The 20,289-nt window shown below is 38.2% G+C and overlaps 1 protein-coding gene across 2 annotated transcripts; it reads left to right on the forward strand.

Annotated features, from left to right (window-relative positions):
* Positions 1-1,308: 1,308 nt before the first annotated feature.
* On the forward strand, positions 1,309-19,998 carry LOC143151561 (serine protease inhibitor 88Ea). 2 transcript variants are annotated; one of them, XM_076320860.1, is made up of 5 exons: positions 1,309-1,540; positions 5,641-5,902; positions 13,833-14,186; positions 15,431-15,806; positions 17,415-19,998. In XM_076320860.1, the coding sequence occupies exons 2-5, from the start codon at positions 5,888-5,890 to the stop codon at positions 18,008-18,010; spliced, it is 1,341 nt and encodes a 446-aa protein (XP_076176975.1). In that variant the 5' UTR covers positions 1,309-1,540; positions 5,641-5,887; the 3' UTR covers positions 18,011-19,998. The 2 variants fall into 2 exon arrangements, with proteins under 2 accessions (XP_076176975.1, XP_076176966.1); XM_076320851.1 differs by lacking the exon at positions 5,641-5,902.
* Positions 19,999-20,289: the final 291 nt, after the last annotated feature.

Consider the following 20,289-nt stretch of genomic DNA (forward strand, 5'->3'; position numbering starts at 1 on the left):
TCATCGATGCAACAGAAGCTCGGAGATCCGTTAGTTTCGCGGTTTCGTAATAGTCGTGGTGATTGTGTTGACTCGAAGCATAAGTATTATCTTCGGTTGTTTCGCTGCACAAGCAGAAAGCAGTCGATAGATATAATTTCGTGAAAATGGAATTCCTGCGAATTCTGATAAGATATTCGTGGAAGTTTCAAATTGATACGACCTCCTGCCTTTAATTTCTCTGTAGATTAGCACATCATTGTAATCAACATCATTTTTGATTCATCTCGATACGATGCGATAACTTTTTCGTTTGGTGAAGTATCGAATTCTTTTTTTTTGTTGAGAATTGCAAGATTAATACATAGTGTTCATTACAAGTTTTCTTCACTTTCAATTTTAGCGGATGTCGAGAAAATGTTAAAATTTGTTCGTGAGCACGGGTTACTTTTCGATTGTTAAAAAGAAATAATACTTTGAAAAATAAAAATAAAAAGAACCGCATTATTACATTTTTCCAAGCGATAGAAATATGACTGAAAAGCACGCGCGAAACAGAATGTTAATTTTTTGCTCATATTATTCAATACATTCGTTTGTTACATATATTCACTGTGTAGCACTTACATTAAGTAATAAAAAATAAAATTGAAAAAATTAACGATCGTTAAGGCTCTGGTTAAATTCGTACACATCGTTTTGTAAGATTTTGGGTTGTTCGGAAAGTCGTTTCGTTTTTTTTTTGGTGAAAGTGAACACATGATTTTTTAGAGTGTCTAAAAATTTCATTAAATTCCATATTCTCCATTTTGGAAAACGAAACGATTTTCCCAATAACCCAATGTAATTACATACTCTCGTACGATGGGTAGTACAACGATTATAGTACGGTTGAACAAACACAGTTGACCTTGAAAAAATTCTTATCGTCATCGTCTATCGACCTTCCTCAGCGAAATATTCCAATGACCTCCTCGAATCCGTTTCAATCCCAGACAGTTCAGTTTATCTGAAACCAACATACCGTAGGTATTTTCCCAGCAGAATTTGACAAATATTTATAGATCGTTCCACTGGACATAGTGTTGACAAACACAATATTCTAAGAATACACGTATCGGACGCCGACCGTAAATAACAAAGAAAGAAGCGATTATGGTAGCCGTGATCGTCGCGATTGAAAAAGAGGAAAAGAAAGTGAGGAAAATACACATGTTTCAATTGCGATAATCGTTAACATCGTTTGGGAATTTCCATACGTCCCACGCATAGAATGCGCGTGACGCATCTGTGCGTAGGTATAAATGCATACGAAAGAGATCGGGATTGCATCTTCTGCGGAGATTGGATCTGGAGGATCATCGAGAGCTCGGAGAGGAACCGCACCGAATTATTATTGCGACATCGTTCACTCCACGCTACGTGTAACATCGACTTTTCCATCGATCGAGGTTTCGGCGCGCAATTTTCGCGGAATATAGTATAATTAATTCGAACAGTTCGTGGCGCGACGTCGAAGAAAGAAGAATTTCTCGACGAAATGTTCGTGAGAAACTTACAGGTGAGATATATACTCGTAGAACGTTTATAGCTGCACGGTATCTATACAATTAAGTTTAAGATATCTTATCTAAGATATCCTTAATTCCTTTAAACGATGAAAATTGCGTGTAAAATAAATATACGAGTACAGTCGAACTTGACCAACAACAGTTTCACACTCGTGTCAATGATGAATTCAATTTATTTTTCTTAATTTTTGACAATTACACGAGAAGATAAATTTGAGAAACGAAAGATGCATTTTAGAGAGAATAGATTGAAGGTAGTTATGTATACACGTATTACAGTTTGAAGTTACTTATACTGGGTTGTTTAATGAGTTTTGTCGTTCGATGAAACTTATCGAACAACCTATTATATTACAGTTTCAAGTGGTAATACCGGAATCGCCAGTTTGTTCGAAAATGGAGTAATAAGAATTTTTATCTCGAGCGAGGATTAAGCGTGACGTGTCCTGTGCGAATCGAAAAGTTAATACACTGTAGCGAGAGTGAGCGAGATGGAGCAACAGCGAGCGAGACTCACATTACATGCGCGCTAGACTAATGGCGAATATAATTTTTTATGAGTGTTACGAATGGTTCGGCGAGATTTTCCCGGGGAAAATTAGTTCAAATGCGATCTTATTGCGGGATTAAATTTTTCGGTTTTATACATAATTTAAATTTAAATTTTATACGTAATTTAAAAAAATTATCCGAAAAAGGTCGTGTCTGGACTCATTTTCATCGGGGTGACCTCACCAATTTATTGGTAACGTCGTAAAAAAAAAAGTATTGTAATTTTTGTTCGAGTTCGATTGTGTTTACGAAAAATTAGTTCGCGAATTAATTATTCGGAGTACGAAAATGTTTCATGAGTAAAATTACGGTTCCATCGATCATCATTTTTTTAACCAGCTTTATTCTCTCAAATAGTGGAATTTTCAAATCATTGAACGCGGCACGTTATCTTCTATTTTTACGTTACAGTTTGATGTTAAACAATGTAAGTTTTAATACGAAACTCGAGTCGAATCAAGTAATCGGTTCGAGATATCGCACAGATATATAAGAAAATATTAAATCGCGAATAATAACGCGACAATCGTGGCAAGGAATTGTATTTTCTTCGGTCAAGTTTAGGTAGAAAGATCGTCGTGTTTTGAATAATAAGGAAGCTCGTGCTCGGAATTAAAAACACGAGTTCCAAACACGTTATTTAATTCAAAACACGATGTTGCCTCGGTGGTCCACGTTTGAGCAATATTGAAAATTCAATACTTTGATTCAAACTTTGAGCACACAGAATTTAAAATTGTAAACAACACAGCCACGTGATTAAGATCGATGTATGCTTTGGTAAATAAATCGTGCAATTTGATAAAACCAACCAGTTTTTGTGAAATTATAACCGAGTTGTTCAGGGTTTTCGAGTTGATAATTTTAATAATTTTTAACAATAGTGAAACAAAGGCTTCGATTTTCATCTAGATTAAATTAACGTGTGCCTTGTAGCTGCAAATGACGTTGATGTTAAGATATGTACGCGTATTGATTTTTAACCGATACTTGAATAGATAAACAAGAGCATAAACGATAACGCGTATCGTGTTAATTTCATCGTCCTTTTTTAAGGCTATCCAAATAGAAAAGATAATGTATACTTCACTGTACCGCAGTTGAATCTATATTTTTTTTAATATTATACGTATTTATTAACGTATTGAAAAATAAGCTCACTTTCAATTTTGTTTAGCTCGTGTAAACATGTGCAGAATAGTTTAAACAATTTGATCGTATGAACTGTAAATAATTCCAAAGAAAAGGATATTAGGTGTCATTTTCCTTAAAAATGGTTACGAAAAATTGTGACGTAATTATTGATGCTTACGTGGTGTTTTTGTCTATCTATTGAATGTATCCAGGATTAATTCAGAGAACAATAAGAATCTTTGGTTTCCGTACAATGAATACACGTGCAGCCTTATATTGCATAATGCACTGTTGGATTTTAATATTTCACCCGATATGGTTAATTGGTTACAACAGCAAGGCTTTGTAAACTCAATTATGGAAATTCCAGGCTCGTTATAAAAATATATAAGCAATGACCAATTGACTATTTTTGAAGACAGATTTTTCGTTATAAAAAATGGGAAACGCGTTGCAACATTCATCCAAAATTAATTCAGAATTTAACTGACTGTAAAATGTTCCTCGAAGAATGAAAACGTAAAATACAGGTAATCTTTTTTTATTTCAACGCAAAAAAAGAGTAGTAAAATTTTAGAAAAAATTTCCCTTTGTTCGTCACCGGATATTACTTCATAATATTATGCAAATTATTTTTGCTATGCTCGTAATTCGTAACAAATGCAAGAAAATCGAAGTAACGATCGTGAATAAAAAATGAGTTAATTTTCTCGGTGCAAGTATTATTAATCGTAATTCAAGGCGAAGTATCTCTTAATTGACTTCGGTGTTCCTCAAACGGGGACCTTTTAATTGCTCATTCTCTCGTTTGATCCGTCAATGATTTTGACCCCGATAACGCGATTCGACAATTATTCTCGTACGAATAAACGAATAGTGCTTCTTTCCGATTGGCTTTCTCTGGCGGCTGGCCAACGTCGTAAAATCGAGCTTGTTATTCGTTTGTTATTCACGACGATGGGAAAAAATCCGGAAGAGAGGAGAGAAACGTCCGTGCATCGAAATTACGTCGCCCAACGTGAAAATACGAGTTGCTGCGATTTGCTCGCGATTATGGAACGTCACGCTTTAATCGTCTAGGTTAACTCGAGTGCAGACAAACGAGCCGAATCAGCATGATTGAAATCAGAAAATGTAAAATAAAAGGATCGTGGAATTTGGTATAGGAATTTTTTTAATACATTTTCGTAATTCCATTGTTAACACATTGCAAGGATTTTTCAAAGTCCTCGTGTGTTGTGCCATTATTTTGTATTTAATTTTCAGTAGATTGGAATTTGGCCTAGAATTTGGCTTCGGTCATCAGAGCAAGGAAAACGTAATTTTATTTGAGAGAACACCGCAACAGCAAGGTTTTCTCTCCATTTCGTGAAAAAAGAAATTGTTTTCTCATTCTGTCAATCGAGTAATTTTTTTTTGTTATTTTACAATATTCCGGTATTTACATTACAGAAACTCGTGTGTAGACATACTCTAAATAATTGTTAGAGGGATGGCAATATTGATGTCGCATAGGTATGACATTAAATACAAAAATAAATGAAACATATTTTTGCATTTCAAAGTTGTACTAAAAAAAGGAAAAATAGCAACAAGAAACCGGGGATTCGATTCTACTATCAACAGCTTCGTAGTCACTCGCTTTACCAACTTAGTCAAAATATATTCTCTTTAAAAAAATTTAAGTACTCTATTTATTCTGAGCGTATCAAACTTTAAATCAAAATATCTCGAAAACGAAGGTCCATTTCGAAGAAACTTATTAGAGGTTTTGGACACTAGGTATGTATACTATAACTATAGTATACTAGGTACACTATAATTATATTATACTAGGTATACTATAATTATAGTACACTAGGTATATTATAACTATAGTACACTAGGTATACTATAACTATAGTATACTAGGTACACTATAATTATATTATACTAGGTATACTATAACTATAGTATACTAGGTACACTATAATTATATTATACTAGGTATACTATAACTATAGTATGCTAGGTACACTATAACTATAGTATTCTAGGTATACCATAACTCTAGTACACTAGGTATACTATAATTATAGTACACTAGGTATACTATAACTATAGCACACTAGGTATACTATAACTATAATACACTAGGTATACCATAACTATAGTACACTAGGTATACTATAACTTGCGTCTACAACCGTTCGAAAAACGATTCCCACTACCGTAAGGTCCCCTCGTTAGGTAAAGACGCGTCTCGTCCCCGGTCTTAGGGGCACCGAATGTTTGCATACGCGAGAACGTCGCGAACTGTACCACCGATTTCCAATCGTGACGCGTCGTCCCCTACCCCGTCATCGACGCCAGTCCTCCTTTGGAATTTCCTGACAATGAAGTCATTACGAGCGGGCATTTCCAGTATCGTAGAATCAACGGTCCGTCGGACTCCGTTGGACTCGACTGAACCGCTGGAAAGGATCCGTGTCTCGATGAGTAGACGCGACATCGGCTCGCGGGTAAAACTGTAGTGGGGAACCGGTCGTGGAGCCAGTTACTCGCGGGCATCTCGACGTTGCTTTTCCGCTGTGCATTCAGTTCAGGCTTCGTGACCGAGCAAAAGTTTCGCGAGCGAGCAACCAGAGTCCTGAGACGCGTGGATCAGCGAAATGCTACGCTTACCGGTGAGTTCCCTCGATTTGCATTTCGTTCATTGGTAATTAGATATTTCGTTATCGGAGCCCGCGATTCGAGTCAGCAGATCCGTAATCGTACCGGATACACCAGGGGAGTGCCGACTATCCCTTTTTTCACGCTCCGGGCCGAACACGACTCGTTGAAACACGAAATAACAAACGAACAACTTTTTCCTCCGAGATTGGAATTCAAATAAACGTGGGAAACGAATCGTTACACGTTGATTCGTTGTTGATCGTTCGAATAGAATTTTGTCCATTCTTTGGTATTTATCATATGGAATAAATAGAGAAATATAGGAGAGTAAGATAATTGTAATAAAATCTAATCGACCCACGTTTCAGGATAATAACGAGGATCGGGAATGGTTCTTTGATTATCGATCGAGAAGTATCTGTTACCGGATCTGTGCTTTTAAGTTTTGTATTTTTTTATTGTTTTATTCGCGTAAAGTTATCTTCCTACACGTCTACGTATATTTTTAGTTAATACGTGTCCAAAGAGTATATCGCTCTATACGTGTTTCTGGAAGACTTTGTTTCTCCATAATATTGAAAAGGAGGTTTCCTTGTGTTCGGTATATCATATTTCCATTGTTAATAATTGTAACCGTTCGCATTTAAACCGGTGCTGCGGTTAAAGTGGTATATAGTAGCTACTCGAAGGCTCATAGTGGCTGAAGAGTATTGTAAGATATTTTATAGCGTAGCAGTTAGCCAGCTTCGACCTAGAATTTTATTCTCATTTATAGGCCAATCACCGATATTGAAAACACTAGCAGTGTATCTAGCTGAAAAATATTTTCCAATTTCTCACCGACGAACATTATCGAAAACAATTGTTAACGTATTCTATACTAGTTTTATTTATCGTTCACCGACTCTTCGAAGCAAAGAAAGAGTAAACATTGTTCACAACCATGAACCTGTGCCCGATATTTCTTAAAACATTTATTAACGTATACTTTACTCTTATTTATAGTGCGTAACTAATTTTCAAGTATTCTCCATTGTTGAATCGAATTTTCTTAACAAACGTTCGAAAAACGAATAAAAACTCTTAACAGCCATGAACTCTCATCCAATGGCTGTGCTCGATATTTTTTAAAACACTTACTAACGTATACTTTACTCTTATTTATAGTCCGTAACTAATTTTCAAGTATTCTGCATTGTTGGATAGAATTTTCTCGACAAACGTCCGAAAAACGAGTAAAAACTCTTAACAGCCATGAACATTCATCCAATGGCTGTGCTCGATATTTTTTAAAACACTTACTAACGTATACTTTACTCTTATTTATAGTCCGTAACTAATTTTTACTCTCCATTGTTGGACCGAATTTTCTCGACAAACGTCCGAGAAACGGGTAAAAATTGTTCTTAGCCGTAATTTCTAGGTAAATTTCAACGATCCTCGAGACAAAGAGACATTATCGTGGAATTTTAAACGTTTCCTGTAAACGTAACGTTTGCGATCCGTGAAGATTGCACTCGGTACACGACCCTTGGCTTCCTCCGGTACCGAGAACGTAAACCGCGATAAGTTATCGCCCCAAGTTATTTTTCACTTTCTTGTCTGCCTCTTCTCTTACGTTCTGCTCGATTTGCAACGTCCACGCTTCGTATTCGATCCTCGATCGCTAAAATCGAGACGAGACCGTGTCACGTGGATCACGGAATTTCTCGCGCGAAACGGTTTCCTCTTTCGTGTTGTCAGCCATTCCACGAAGCGTGAAGGACAACTTTGGCTTCTTCGTTGATTTTATCGCTTTCAAAAGGGCGATTGCACGATCAGCCGTGAAATTATCGTCGACCTAACCCAGACCTAACCTAGACTTAACCCAGACCTAATCAAGAGCTAACCCAGACCTAACCCAGACCTAATCAAGACCTAACCCAGACCTAATCAAGACCTAACCTAGACTTAACCGAGACCTGACCCAGACTTGACCCAAACGAACGTGACTCGTTTTATTTGTTTGGTCATGGGTGCTGCTCGCTTCCAAGACGTTAATCGTCAGCGATAATTCGAATTTAATTCTATTTTCATGTATAGTCGGCGACTAGGTATAGCGACCGATTACGCATCTCGTATGCGATTTATTTGTCAAGTCGTGACACGTACGCGCACGAAGAATCCATTTGTCACGCCAGACACGTTTCTGGTGGCATTGGTGGCTTTTTCGGCTCGGTCCTGCGAACGCTAATATCTGGAAAATTACGCGAAAGCTATTGCACATCGTTTCGAAGGTTATTTGGCAGACTGACGAACATTCGTTGCAAAAGACGCTGTAGAAAAATTGTAACAAAACGAAACGAGTATACGTATTATTATTTATTTTGGGATAAACGTTTCGATCCTTACTTTGGAATCCTTTTGGCGTATAATAATGTTCGATTTCATGGAGTATAGATCAAATCTCGGTGTATATGTTACTCGATGTATTCATAACAAACGTTATAAGAAATTGGAAGTAAGCATAGTTTATCTCTTGATAAACATTTATCTAAATGTAAACTATTCTTGTTTGGACTATGTTCGTTATGTTATTTGTTGCGATAATGTGATAAGCAATATGTACATTTTGTATAAATAATATTTGTATTCGAATGCTACGAATGAACTACGAATATTCGACTACTCGAGTATCGTCGTTCGAATATTCGACTACTCGAGTATCGTTGTTCGAGTATTCGACTACTCGAGTATCGTTGTTCGAGTATTCGACTACTCGAGTATCGTTGTTCGAGTATTCGACTACTCGAGTATCGTTGTTCGAATATTCGAGCATTCGAATACCATTATTTGAATATTATTATTCCAGTAAGACAGTATTTATGTATTCGTACTATTCGAATGACGTGGATACTCGTGGTATATTTAAATATTACATTTTGTCATCGGCCGGTATTATCGGGTCACGCATACGGATGAACCGTTGCAGTGAGTGAAATCGTTGATTCTTAGAAAATAATCAACAATTTGCACGAGTATAAGAACGCGCTCAATAGTTCACACCACATTATGTATTCGAATTCTACGAATATACTCGATCAATACATTAAATATTGAAACGGTGTATAAATCATTGTGTATTAAATATTTCAATCACTGAAGCGTTCGAACGTTTGAGTACAGAAAAATTCGACAAATACTCCCAGCGTAGATTCGAAAATATGTTACAAGAAAACACAATTACTTTTACCTAACCCAAACCTAACACAATTACTTTTATCGAATAGATTAGTACCTCGAACAAAACTATACCAGTTAAATGAATCGTATTTATCGTTTTCTTTAAATAAGCTACTTCTTTCCCTTTTTGAACGTATATGCACTACTCGTGGTTATAAATAAAGCTACAGTAATTTATACGACGCACTTATTGGCCAATTTGGTATCCACGTTTGCACGAATATTCGTCACTAGTGACGACACATTTCTCGAGTCTGAGGTTCGACGAATGAGGTAGCCGTGCATAGATACGCGTGCGTCATTTGGCAAACAGTTTGCCAACACATAAATATTCGCCGTTCGAAAAATATCGATTTCGTGCAGCCACATTCGCACACTAAAGTGTGAAATTGTCGATCACGTAGGTGCATCGCGTTGTTTGTTATATTTAAGACAAACATAATAAGTATAACCCAAAGAAGCACAAGACAAACAAAACAGACACTAGACAAGTAGCTACACTAGCTCTAATAAAAGAAGCTTGGATCGTTATAAAAAAATGTGATTGCTTATATAAATTCTTAGAAATTATACGTGAAATCGAAAGTTCGTAAAAGAAATCAAACATTGTGAAGACACTTGTTGCTTAAACCCTTCCGTGTCGAACGGCGAGTTTTCCGTGAAAAAATACCTATGCAATCCGGAGACAAATTAAACGTTGTCAAACGAATGAACTCGAAAGTTGCACGCGAAATTACGTAAAATCCGTTCCGTTATTTGCATAAGGGGGTACTAAAGTGGAATAATCAAGCGAGTTTCTCACGCGTCCGGGTCGTCCTATCAGGAACAAACGCGAAGGCGCGGTGTTTTCTCTTGCTTTCGTCACACGAATCCCGTCACACGTTAATTTCAAACAAGAAAGTTGGACTCTATGATGTCACGGTTTGGTCGTTGCTTTCACCCGTTCCGATGTTTGACTCTCTTTCGATCACGGATCGTAAACTTTTCGTTGTATACGTGTCTGTGACGCAAAACCTCGATGAATCGTTCCTTGTATCCACGTGGATATGTTGATACTTGTGCGTAAATGAAATCGGGACCGTTCCAGCGATTACAAACACAGTTCGACTTCGTTATCTTGTTTGCAAATAAACACCGAATATTCGAGTGCTTTGAATGCACTTCGAATGTTCGAGTATCTTGAATACACTTCGAATATTGGAGTGCCTTGAATACACTTCAAATATTGGAGTGCCTTGAATACACTTCGAATATTTGAGTGTCTTAAATACACTTCGAATATTCGAGTACCTTGAATACACTTCAAATATTCGAGTGTCTTGAATACACTTCGAATATTCGAGTGTCTTGAATACACTTCGAATATTCGAGTGCCTTGAATACACTTCGAATATTCGAGTGCCTTAAATACACTTGCCTTGAATACACTTCGAATATTCGAGTGCCTTGAATACACTTTGAATATTCGAGTGCCTTGAATACACTTCGAATATTCGAGTGCCTTGAATACACTCCGAATATTCGAGTATTCGGATATCGTTATTCAAATACATTGAACGTTCGAGAATCGTTACTCGGATCGCGATATTAGAACACTACGAATATTCAGATACTCGATCAGTGTAGAGTACTGGAATTACATTCAACGAATACTTGACCCAGTGCGGTATTCGAGTATTCGAGTACGGACGGATTCGAGGTGCAATCACGGCCGTAAAGTGTGCAAGAAATTACGGACAGGTAGCCTTAACCGTAATGTAAAACAAAACAGAATGATACGGTACGAGAACGTACATTCTAATCTCGTAATTTGCAATTCGTGGATCTAAAAGAGACTTGTCCAGGCCGAAATACAAGCACGCGATCCCATTGTAATCGCAAAGCGCCTAGTGGAATCAGAGCGTGACTCCTGCACGAAACTCTTCTTACGGTGCGGAATGAAAAATGTCGCAGATAGGAATGTTGATTTATTCGTTGATACGACGCGTATGGCGCGATCTCGATTCGTCTGTAAATTACCATCAGAGGTCACGGCCATGCCGATGACCGAAATTGAGTCACTTGCGAAACGCTGCTGCGGTACAAAGCTGTTATTTTTCTTTTTTCTTCTGTATCTGTTGGTGAACATCATCGCTTTCTCCGCTCGACGACGAGAAAGTTCTTTCTGTGAAACGTTCGAACCGGCTCCCTATTTGCTCCCGCGACACGCGAATCGATACAGAGTATCGACGTGACAATATTTTTTCCGTATTAGAAATTAATTTCCACAACCGTTTAAGCGATACGGTGCATCGTTAACGCTCTTCTGATTTATATTGATTAAATTCGATCGTATCCTCCGACACCGAGAAACGAAAGAAAAGTAAAATCGACGAGATTACAGACGACGGTCAGACGTACGCTGACATTTTTTTTGTGCGAGGAAACTATGTCATCTTTCTCGTCGTTACTTTCCTTTGGTGAAGTCGAAGAATTTACAATCGCATCGTCACTCACCGGCTCGGAAACTTTCCCGTTGATTCGTCATTCTTTCTTATAGTTAAATTCTCTCAATACGTGAAAAGAAAAATATTCGATTGAAAAATATAATAGAACGAGAAGTGTTTAAGTAATATCTAAATTGTATTGTAATGTATACAAATATTGGTAATACAAGTCTTGTTGTTTGTTAAACCGAGTATTTGAGAACACAGAGGAAGCGATAAATAAAAGTCGAAAGACTCGGAAAAGATAAAAGTTGCCTAATGTAACGATGACGTTATGTATTACAATGTATAATGTTCGATTTCCCACGAAGATACTTCATTAATCGTTCTTTGTTTCCATTTACCTGTTACAAACTTATTGTTTTCTCAGGCCGTTAATTTCTTCATTTTTCGAGGAGAATTCGAAAGAAAGTGTTTGAAAACGTTAAAAACGTTAAACAAGCTTGTAAATGGCTACCGAATACACATCTGATCTAAACTAGAAAGGCACGAAATCCTATTACTATAGTGATTTTCCGAAGTTTGATTTTATAACACTTCAGCCGCATTTCTATGCATTTATGTTACACTTTCACTACGTATATAAGTTTATTTCTCTGTCCTTCTCGTGTTTTATTTTCTGTGTTCGCAGTTTATGCGATAGATAAATAAATTTATTGCATTTGTTTACGAAGTTACCCGTTTCGTATCGGTGGAACTTCACGCTCGAATAATGACGTCGAGCAAACAAATAAATTATTTTTCGCGTTTAATTATTTATTTGCGAAGTTACTCGTTTCGTATTCACGGGACTCGGTGAGTCTGCAATTCATCGATGCTTGGTCAAGCGACTCACGCGTCGTGAAACTCGTTCCCACGTATGCTCGAACTTTTGTATATATATATATTTGAAACGTATTGTTCCACATTTGTGCGCGGTTTTAAATCGAAAATCGCGCGGCTCGCAGCACTTTCGAATTTTCTTCGTACGGTTCGCAAGCGACGAACGTGACTGCGATCACGTTGCGAACAAACACGCGTAACCGTGGATCGTGGAAAATTGAAATGTCGTTTGTTTACGAAATTTCGCAACAACGCGGGAAATTGTACGATTCGTCTCCGATTGTTTACGAAAGGCGCAATTTAATTTTGCGCAAGTTACGCACGCGTTCTGTTTCGATTGACACGCGTTCAATCGCACGACGTATTATTTACGTTTCACTTAGCGACGAGTCTTCTTTCATAATTGCGATCGGTTCCCTGGGTATCGAGTGTAAAGTGCTCGTAACACCGTACTTCGCGTTTCAATCGATTCGAGAGTTGCGAAACTCCTCGATTGAAGTATCAGTCGGTGACTGAACATTGTAAACATAAATACTTCCACGATAAGGCAATACTCTTGGTTTGTTTTGATTCTTCGGAGCACGTATCGAATCAGGACTGGGATTACACGATAATTTAGTATTAGAATTTAGTATCGGTATTCGAATATTAGAGTATTCAAATATCGTTACTCGAATATTTGAGTATTCGAATGCCATTCTTACGTTGAAAGAGTCATACCGTTCGAGTACCGTTTGAACAGTAAAATATCTTGAATGAAAATTACGTTTAAGAAGAAACGACGACCTTAAAGAACTTCAATAATAGCTCGCCACGTCATACTATTTAAATACGTATCACGAATATCCTGAATACTTCTATTTTTGTACTCAAATTCCAGATGAAGAATACTTAAGTATTCGAATAGTATTCAATCGAACGAATATTTTTATATTTGAATTCCAGATACGGAACACTACCAAGTATTCAATTATTAAACCATGTGTTCGAATAGTACTGGACCGGTCGAGAGTTCGAATACTATTCAAATGATCGAATATTTTTATATTTGAATTCCAGATACAGAACACTACCAAGTATTCAATTATTAAACCAAGTGTTTGAATAGTACTCGACCGGTCGAGAGTTCGAATAGCATTCAAATGATCGAATATTTTTATATTTGAATTCCAGATACAGAACACTACCAAGTATTCAATTATTATTCCAAGTGTTTGAATAGTACTCGACCGGTCGAGAGTTCGAACAGTATTCAACCGACCGAGTATTCGAATATTATTCGAATTGTGTTCGCCGAATGTTCGAATACGGGAAAATTCGACAACCGTCTCGAATTTCGAGACTCGACCGTGAACGAAACGCGTCCACGTGTTTCTTATCTCTGTTTAATCGTGGCGATCTCTCTTTTCAGGCAATGTCGGTAGTACCTTTACTGTTCTTGTTGGCCGGTGTTTCGTCGCAATGTCTCACCGGCGACGACAGACCTTCGATGATGAATCCGACTTCGAAGAAGTCGTTGACCACCGCCCGTTTCATCTTCGCTCTGGACAGCTTGAAGAAGACAGCGTTGATCGAGTCGCGTGACAACGTTTTCTACAGTCCTCACAGTATTCACCAGGCTTTGTCCTTGGCGTACTTTGGTTCTCGTTCCACCACCGAGGAGGCATTGAGGAAAGCCTTGCGTATACCGAACGATCTGTCCAAGGTCGACGTCCAACGATACTACGCCTTCGAGAACTCCCTTAAGCTGCAACTCGATTCTCAGGTAAGAAGACTCGTGTAGTTAACATCGTTGCATCATTAGCGTTGTCGGGCCGACGAGTATTCCAAGGTGAGCCACGTAATCCGACATCGAGCCGGATGTTAAATTCTTTGACCGTAATCCGCGCCTCCCGGTTCTTGACATCTGATTTCGTCTTTAGCGTTCACAAGGGGGATCCACGTGAGACGTTAGCCGCGGATTCTAACACTTGTTAGAGCTGTCACGTGTACGTGACCTCGCCAGCCGGCAGTTACCGGCCGTTGTCACGTATACGTGATCTTGTTCTTTCGCTTGTTACGTCAATGTACATTCAATTTGGAAAGTTGTTTTTCGACTTTTTTTTTTGAATTCTGACATAGTATGACGTTCGTATGACATCTACGTTTATAGTTTATTTTTATAACACTATACCTAGCATTTTGGTGTGTCTTGCATACGAAATTGTCAATTCTTATAAATTCGATAATATCAATACTTTGTTTAATCTTATTCGATAATACAGGTACTCTGGTGATATTTAAATACTTTTAAAAGTCTGAATATACAAATGTCCGATGAAAAACAATTTGGAGAATTTTATTGTATTAAAATTGAGAGAAAGTTGTCAACGGTAGGCAGCAATCTTTATGCGAATTTGCGACCATCGAAATTGTTAAGAAATCTTCGCGAACGCAAAGAGTACTGAAAAATATTTTATCCGTGTTCAGTTCGATTGTGTCGGGACTCGTTCACAAGGTATTTAATAATAAAGATTGCAATCATCCGCTGGAATAGTATTTATTATACGTTTGACGTGGATATCTCTTAGGTTAGGTTGTAGCATAATGGCTATGGATGAGTTCCGTCGCGACGGACGTTTTTTATTACGGAAAATAAGATTTCGTAATCAATTCTTTCGCGCTGACTAATTTTTCTCGTTGGAAGTTCTTTTTACAAAAAAAAATTGCGGTTCTTTATTATACAGGGTGTGACGAAAAAATCGTCACACAGAGTTCTCGACGCGGAGAAATTTTTCACCCAAGACGAATTATATAAATATTGGATTGTTGGGAAAGTCGTTTTTTTGGTGAAAACGAAACACGACTCTTTTAGAGTGTACAAACATTTTACTAAATGATATATTCTCCATTTTGGAAAACGAAACGACTTTCCGAACAATCCAATACAATGTGTGGTAGTCGTTTACGATTTAATTTTTTCTATACAACAAATTTTCCAGCAAAATTAACTTTTCGTTCTTCGTCCAGAATAACGGGTCGTCTGATTACGAGTACACGTCGGCGAATCGATTGTGGATAACGGACAAGAGGAAAGTACGAGAGTGTATGTTGGACTTCTTCGGCGATCAGCTGGAGAAAACCGATTTCCAAACTGATCCGGATGCAGCTCGCGTTCGTATTAACGACTGGGTCAGCAATATGACGAAAGGACACATTCGTGATCTTCTTTCCCCGCAAAACATAGACGAAGGCACCGATCTGGTGCTGGCAAACGCGGTTTACTTCAAAGGACTCTGGCAGAGCCGTTTCGATCCAGCCGATTCCAAGAAGGATCTGTTCTACAGCACCGGGTCTCAGAATTCGATGGTTACGTACATGCAACAGAAGGGGACCTTCAATCATTGTGAGTTGCAATTATAAGTCGTACGATATAACGGTACAATCTCCGTTATCCAAAGTCCTCTATTATTCGAGTAAATCGGGATCGCCGGTTTGCTCGAAAGCGGGGTGAGTAGTGATTATTGTCTCGAACGAGAGCCGAGTATTGAGTGTACCGTTCAATGGGAAAAAATGAATGGAATGTATCGAAAACGAACCAGTCTAAATGCACTTTACGCACTTACGATTTGTATAATTAATTTTTTTTATATTTTTCACAATGTCTTTATGGTAGTACTATTAACGAATTAGTGAGGTTTTCACGATGAAAATACGTCCAAACACGATCTTCTTCGAAGGTGTACGTTATTTGGGAAACTTAAAAGCGATTTTTTTACGTATAGTTATAAATAATCTAAACAAGGTTGTGTTTGAATTCATTTATGTCGGGAACATCTTGTCGATGTATTGAAAATATTGACACGAAGATGTAGCGAAAACTATAAAAATATTTCACATTTCTGCAATCGTTCTTGAAAAAATTCTTTCGTTAAAATTGAATAAATGGTCGGACTCGCAACGAGAAGATAATTTTTCACGCGGTAACGTGTATTGAAATCGTTTCCTTGCTTTAAAAATTTTGCATTAACGCTTAATATTGTTTCGTCAAGAACGATCAGCGATGGATATCGTATTGCCGCAGTTGTTCGACGATTAACGGAAGACCGAATTAAGTACAAAGAAACGATATCTACGGGACCCATTAGAGCTGTTCGAATTCTCAGAACGTGCTAGAATCTGAAGCGGGATCTCGATTCTTTCGAGACTCCCGGTTTTTCCGCGCCGCTCCCGAGGCATTCCGACTATGCACGAGCAGCACGTGCGTCGTTCGGTTGTACTCGGAGCACCTCGGGAATGCCTTGGAAAAACCACGGGGCCACGGAAGAACTAAGATCCCGCTTTACGGTTGTACCTTGTCTCGGCTCGACTATTCAGGTCGAGATTTTTTTGTTCCATTTTTTCTGGGAAGTCCCACTCCTCATTATACAGTGGGCCCGGGGCATTACACTTGCAAGGTCCTCGTACAAACTAAAAATAGTCCAGGAAATTTTACACTCCCGTAATCTCCGCTATTTGCCAGTACCGTAAAATCGAGCGACTTTGTGTGCTTCTTATCTCATGCTTGATGTAATTTTATCAAACAAACTTAATCGTTAACGAAAAAATGTCCTAAGTAACCTCTCGAGCTCGTTCTATTTTCGAAACGAAAGTGTAATCCTTCTACTCTTTCATTAATTTATCTATTTTAAACCGAATTAGGTCTTAAACAAATATAGAAGCCTTCGAAAGATCTAGGTTAGGTCTACAAACAAATATGGGGACCACTAAAAGTAATCCGGGTCAGAACTGTGAACGAACCCGATGACCTTCAAAATAGTCTAGGTTAGGTTTCTCAATGAATACGAATACACCTTTAGAAGACTAGTGGTCCAAATCTTGTTCAATCTCCCACCCAAAGACACTTCTTTGCTCAGAGCTGGTACAAATGTATCAAAATTTATGAAACGATCCACAAGACGATATTTCTCGTCCCGTAATGCCCGCGAAATTTAAAACGAATGTTTCTTCGCAGTGATATCCGAGCTGCTGGGTGCTCACATCCTCGAGCTACCTTACAAGGGCGAGCAGATCTCTATGTTTGTGTTGCTGCCACCGTTTGCCACCGCGAGGAGCGTTAACAGTGGCGATGGTAACGGTGCACGTGGTGACGGTGACGGTGTGCGTCAACTGATCGAGCGTATCACCAGCCTTGTTGGAGCTAGAGAGCTCCACGACATCTTGAACGACGGGGTACCGCCACGGGACGTGGAGGTCTATCTACCGCGATTCGAGATAGAGAAGGAACTTCCTCTGCCGCTTCTGCTCCAAGCTCTCGGTGTTGGGGAACTTGTGGTGCCAAACGGGGCCGATCTGCGCGGTTTCCTCGAGGACGGTGAGAAACCGCTGCACCTGGGAGACGCGGTTCACCGTGCACGTATCGAGGTCACCGAAGAGGGCACCACCGCCGCCGCCGCTACCGCCCTCTTCACGTTCCGCTCGGGCAGGCCGCTTCAACCGGCGGTTTTCAACGCGAATCATCCCTTCGTCTACCTCATCTACAACAAACCGTTGCGCTCGATCCTCTTCTGCGGGATCTATCGCTCGCCCAGTCCCCCGCAAAGCAACTGAAACCAGAACGACCCCGCTTAAAGCGCTCGACGAGTCGGCGTGACTCTCGCCTCGTTGTTCCTCGTTCGTCCTTTGTGTGTTTGTAGCGAGTGCGGTGTGAATCTCGCGTCCATCGAGCATGTACGGGTTGCGTGTCGATTCGTTGAAACTACGACTACATTCGTTGGAGTGTTCCTCAAACGCTTGTCCTTCGGCGTACCTCGATAAACGGTCCCTCGAGACGAATATATTTTTGCAATTTGAAATTGTTGTTCGATTCAAACGGGTTCAGTATACAGAACAATACGAGAAAGTGTGTCAGACGAACTGATACGAATCTTTTTGAAAGTCACTTGACACTATTTGATAAGGAATTAATATTTTTTATCGAATGCTATTTAAAAGGTTCTTATCACTTTCGGATGAAACTCATTGCGAACGAAAATTGTAACAAATTGTGTTATCTTTCGTTAATTAAGTAAGAAGTACAAGATATAACTGTATTCAATGAGGTGGGTAATCAGAAATTAAGCGGATGTTGGGTGTAACTGTGAAAAATAGTCTCTGGTCGGATTTCACGTTTAATTGTTCTGTATTTAGATCTTCGAACGATCATGTGCTGTAAAAATGCATAAAGAATGGGGAAAGTAGTTTAACAAATTTTATTGTAACACGCCTCTGTTTTTCTTCTATGAATTCACGGTTGGGTGTTCGAGAAGCGGTTAGAGAGCATCGTTAGGAATTCAGACGACGATTGTAAATATATGGTTTCTTTTATAAGTCGGAGATTTCCAAATTTTTATCTTTACGACACCTCTGCGCCGGAAGAAATATCTAATAGTTTCAGTTATTAAATATTTAAGTTCGAACAACTTGGTACGGTTAGCTTCGCTTTCACGTGACCAAATTGGAAGCGCCAGTCTGCTTGAAAGCGGGGTAGGTAGCGATTTCTCTAACATAATGCCACATCTGGACTCATTTTTATTGGAAAAATTTCACCAATCCATTGGTTTACACTGTGATAAAGGTTTGTTGAAAAATATACAAATTTTTGTATACATAGACACAGTAGGTATGATAAATTAACAACGACACATTCTGTACGCGAGGTCAGAATGTTTTAAATATTTGCTATTATATCGCATTATATTTTTACAAAAGTATTATCAATCCAGTGTAAAAATTGTTACTCTAGAGCGGGAGTTATTGCACTTAAAATTATCTATTCAACGGAAAAGAAAAGATCGTCGTAAAGACATTTAATAAAAGTTTTCAATACTTGTAAGCGATTCTTTTAAAAATTTCAAATATCTCCGCGGCACGCAGTCTGGGAACTATTACTGTAAACATTAGTTAACATGTTTCGTATAAACGCATATCCGAGCGTGAAATTTTTCACATTCTTAAACATTCTGACATTTTGTCCATGAACGGTAAATTGAAGTGGAATAAATTAAAAGATACCAATTCCGAAACAAAAATTAATATTTTGATCATTGTGTAGGATGACGAAGTATAATCCTCAGGTATGTTTTTTATATTTCTAACAATGTTGCACGGGAAATTATTGTTGCGTTTCGCGATGTTGTATGTGTGTTTCGTTGATGTCACTGTGATTGCGTTCAGCTTTCACAGAACAAAGCTATAAAATGTTTATCTCAAGTTAATTTTACCCGGTTGATAATTTGCGGTAGCAAAATGGAAAAGCTGACCGATTAACGTTTATCAGTTGTGTACTATTTTGAGAGTGAGCTACTTAGTTGGAATAAATAACATTGTTGTTAAAATACATAGATAACGTTTCAGCTACCAAAACAATATTTTATTTTTTGCGCGTGCGGGTGTGTGCGTGCGTGTGTGTGTTTGTACATGTGTTGTCAAGAGTTATCGGGTTAATTGCAACTAGGAATCTTAGTTTATTTTATTTTAGTCTCGTATGTACGTTGTAGGGTGTCATTTTTCATCCCTTACCCAATCCTTTATCCATTATTAAATTTTATAAAACTGAACCTATAAATTGTTATTGTACACGCGTCCTTGGGCGTGAATTTATTTATTTTTCACGAGCAAACTGATAAACTGTACCATGAATATTAAGAGAAAAGAAATAAATAACAACTAATGCCACGAAAGATCAAAGAAGCATTTAAATTCTTTTGTGTGGCTCAAAAATCGTTTTACATTAAACGATTAATTAATTGAAATCTGTTAAGCAGCTCTTGCAAGATTAATGTTGATGATTCGAAGATGTCAAGAATTTTTAGTTTTATTTACCATAACGACGAGCTATAGTAATTCTT

Source organism: Ptiloglossa arizonensis, chromosome 1 (genome assembly GCF_051014685.1).
Source record: "Ptiloglossa arizonensis isolate GNS036 chromosome 1, iyPtiAriz1_principal, whole genome shotgun sequence".
Taxonomy (NCBI): Eukaryota; Metazoa; Arthropoda; class Insecta; order Hymenoptera; family Colletidae; genus Ptiloglossa; species Ptiloglossa arizonensis.

What these genes read in the sequence shown, in the direction of transcription:
- LOC143151561 (XM_076320851.1), top strand. Translation starts at nt 1,520, where the DNA reads ATGTTCGTGAGAAACTTACAG. An exon ending in TGTTCGTGAGAAACTTACAG is followed by an intron (nt 1,541 to 13,832) that starts GTGAGATATATA and finishes CTCTCTTTTCAG; the next exon opens with GCAATGTCGGTAGTACCTTT. An exon ending in AGCTGCAACTCGATTCTCAG is followed by an intron (nt 14,187 to 15,430) that starts GTAAGAAGACTC and finishes TTCTTCGTCCAG; the next exon opens with AATAACGGGTCGTCTGATTA.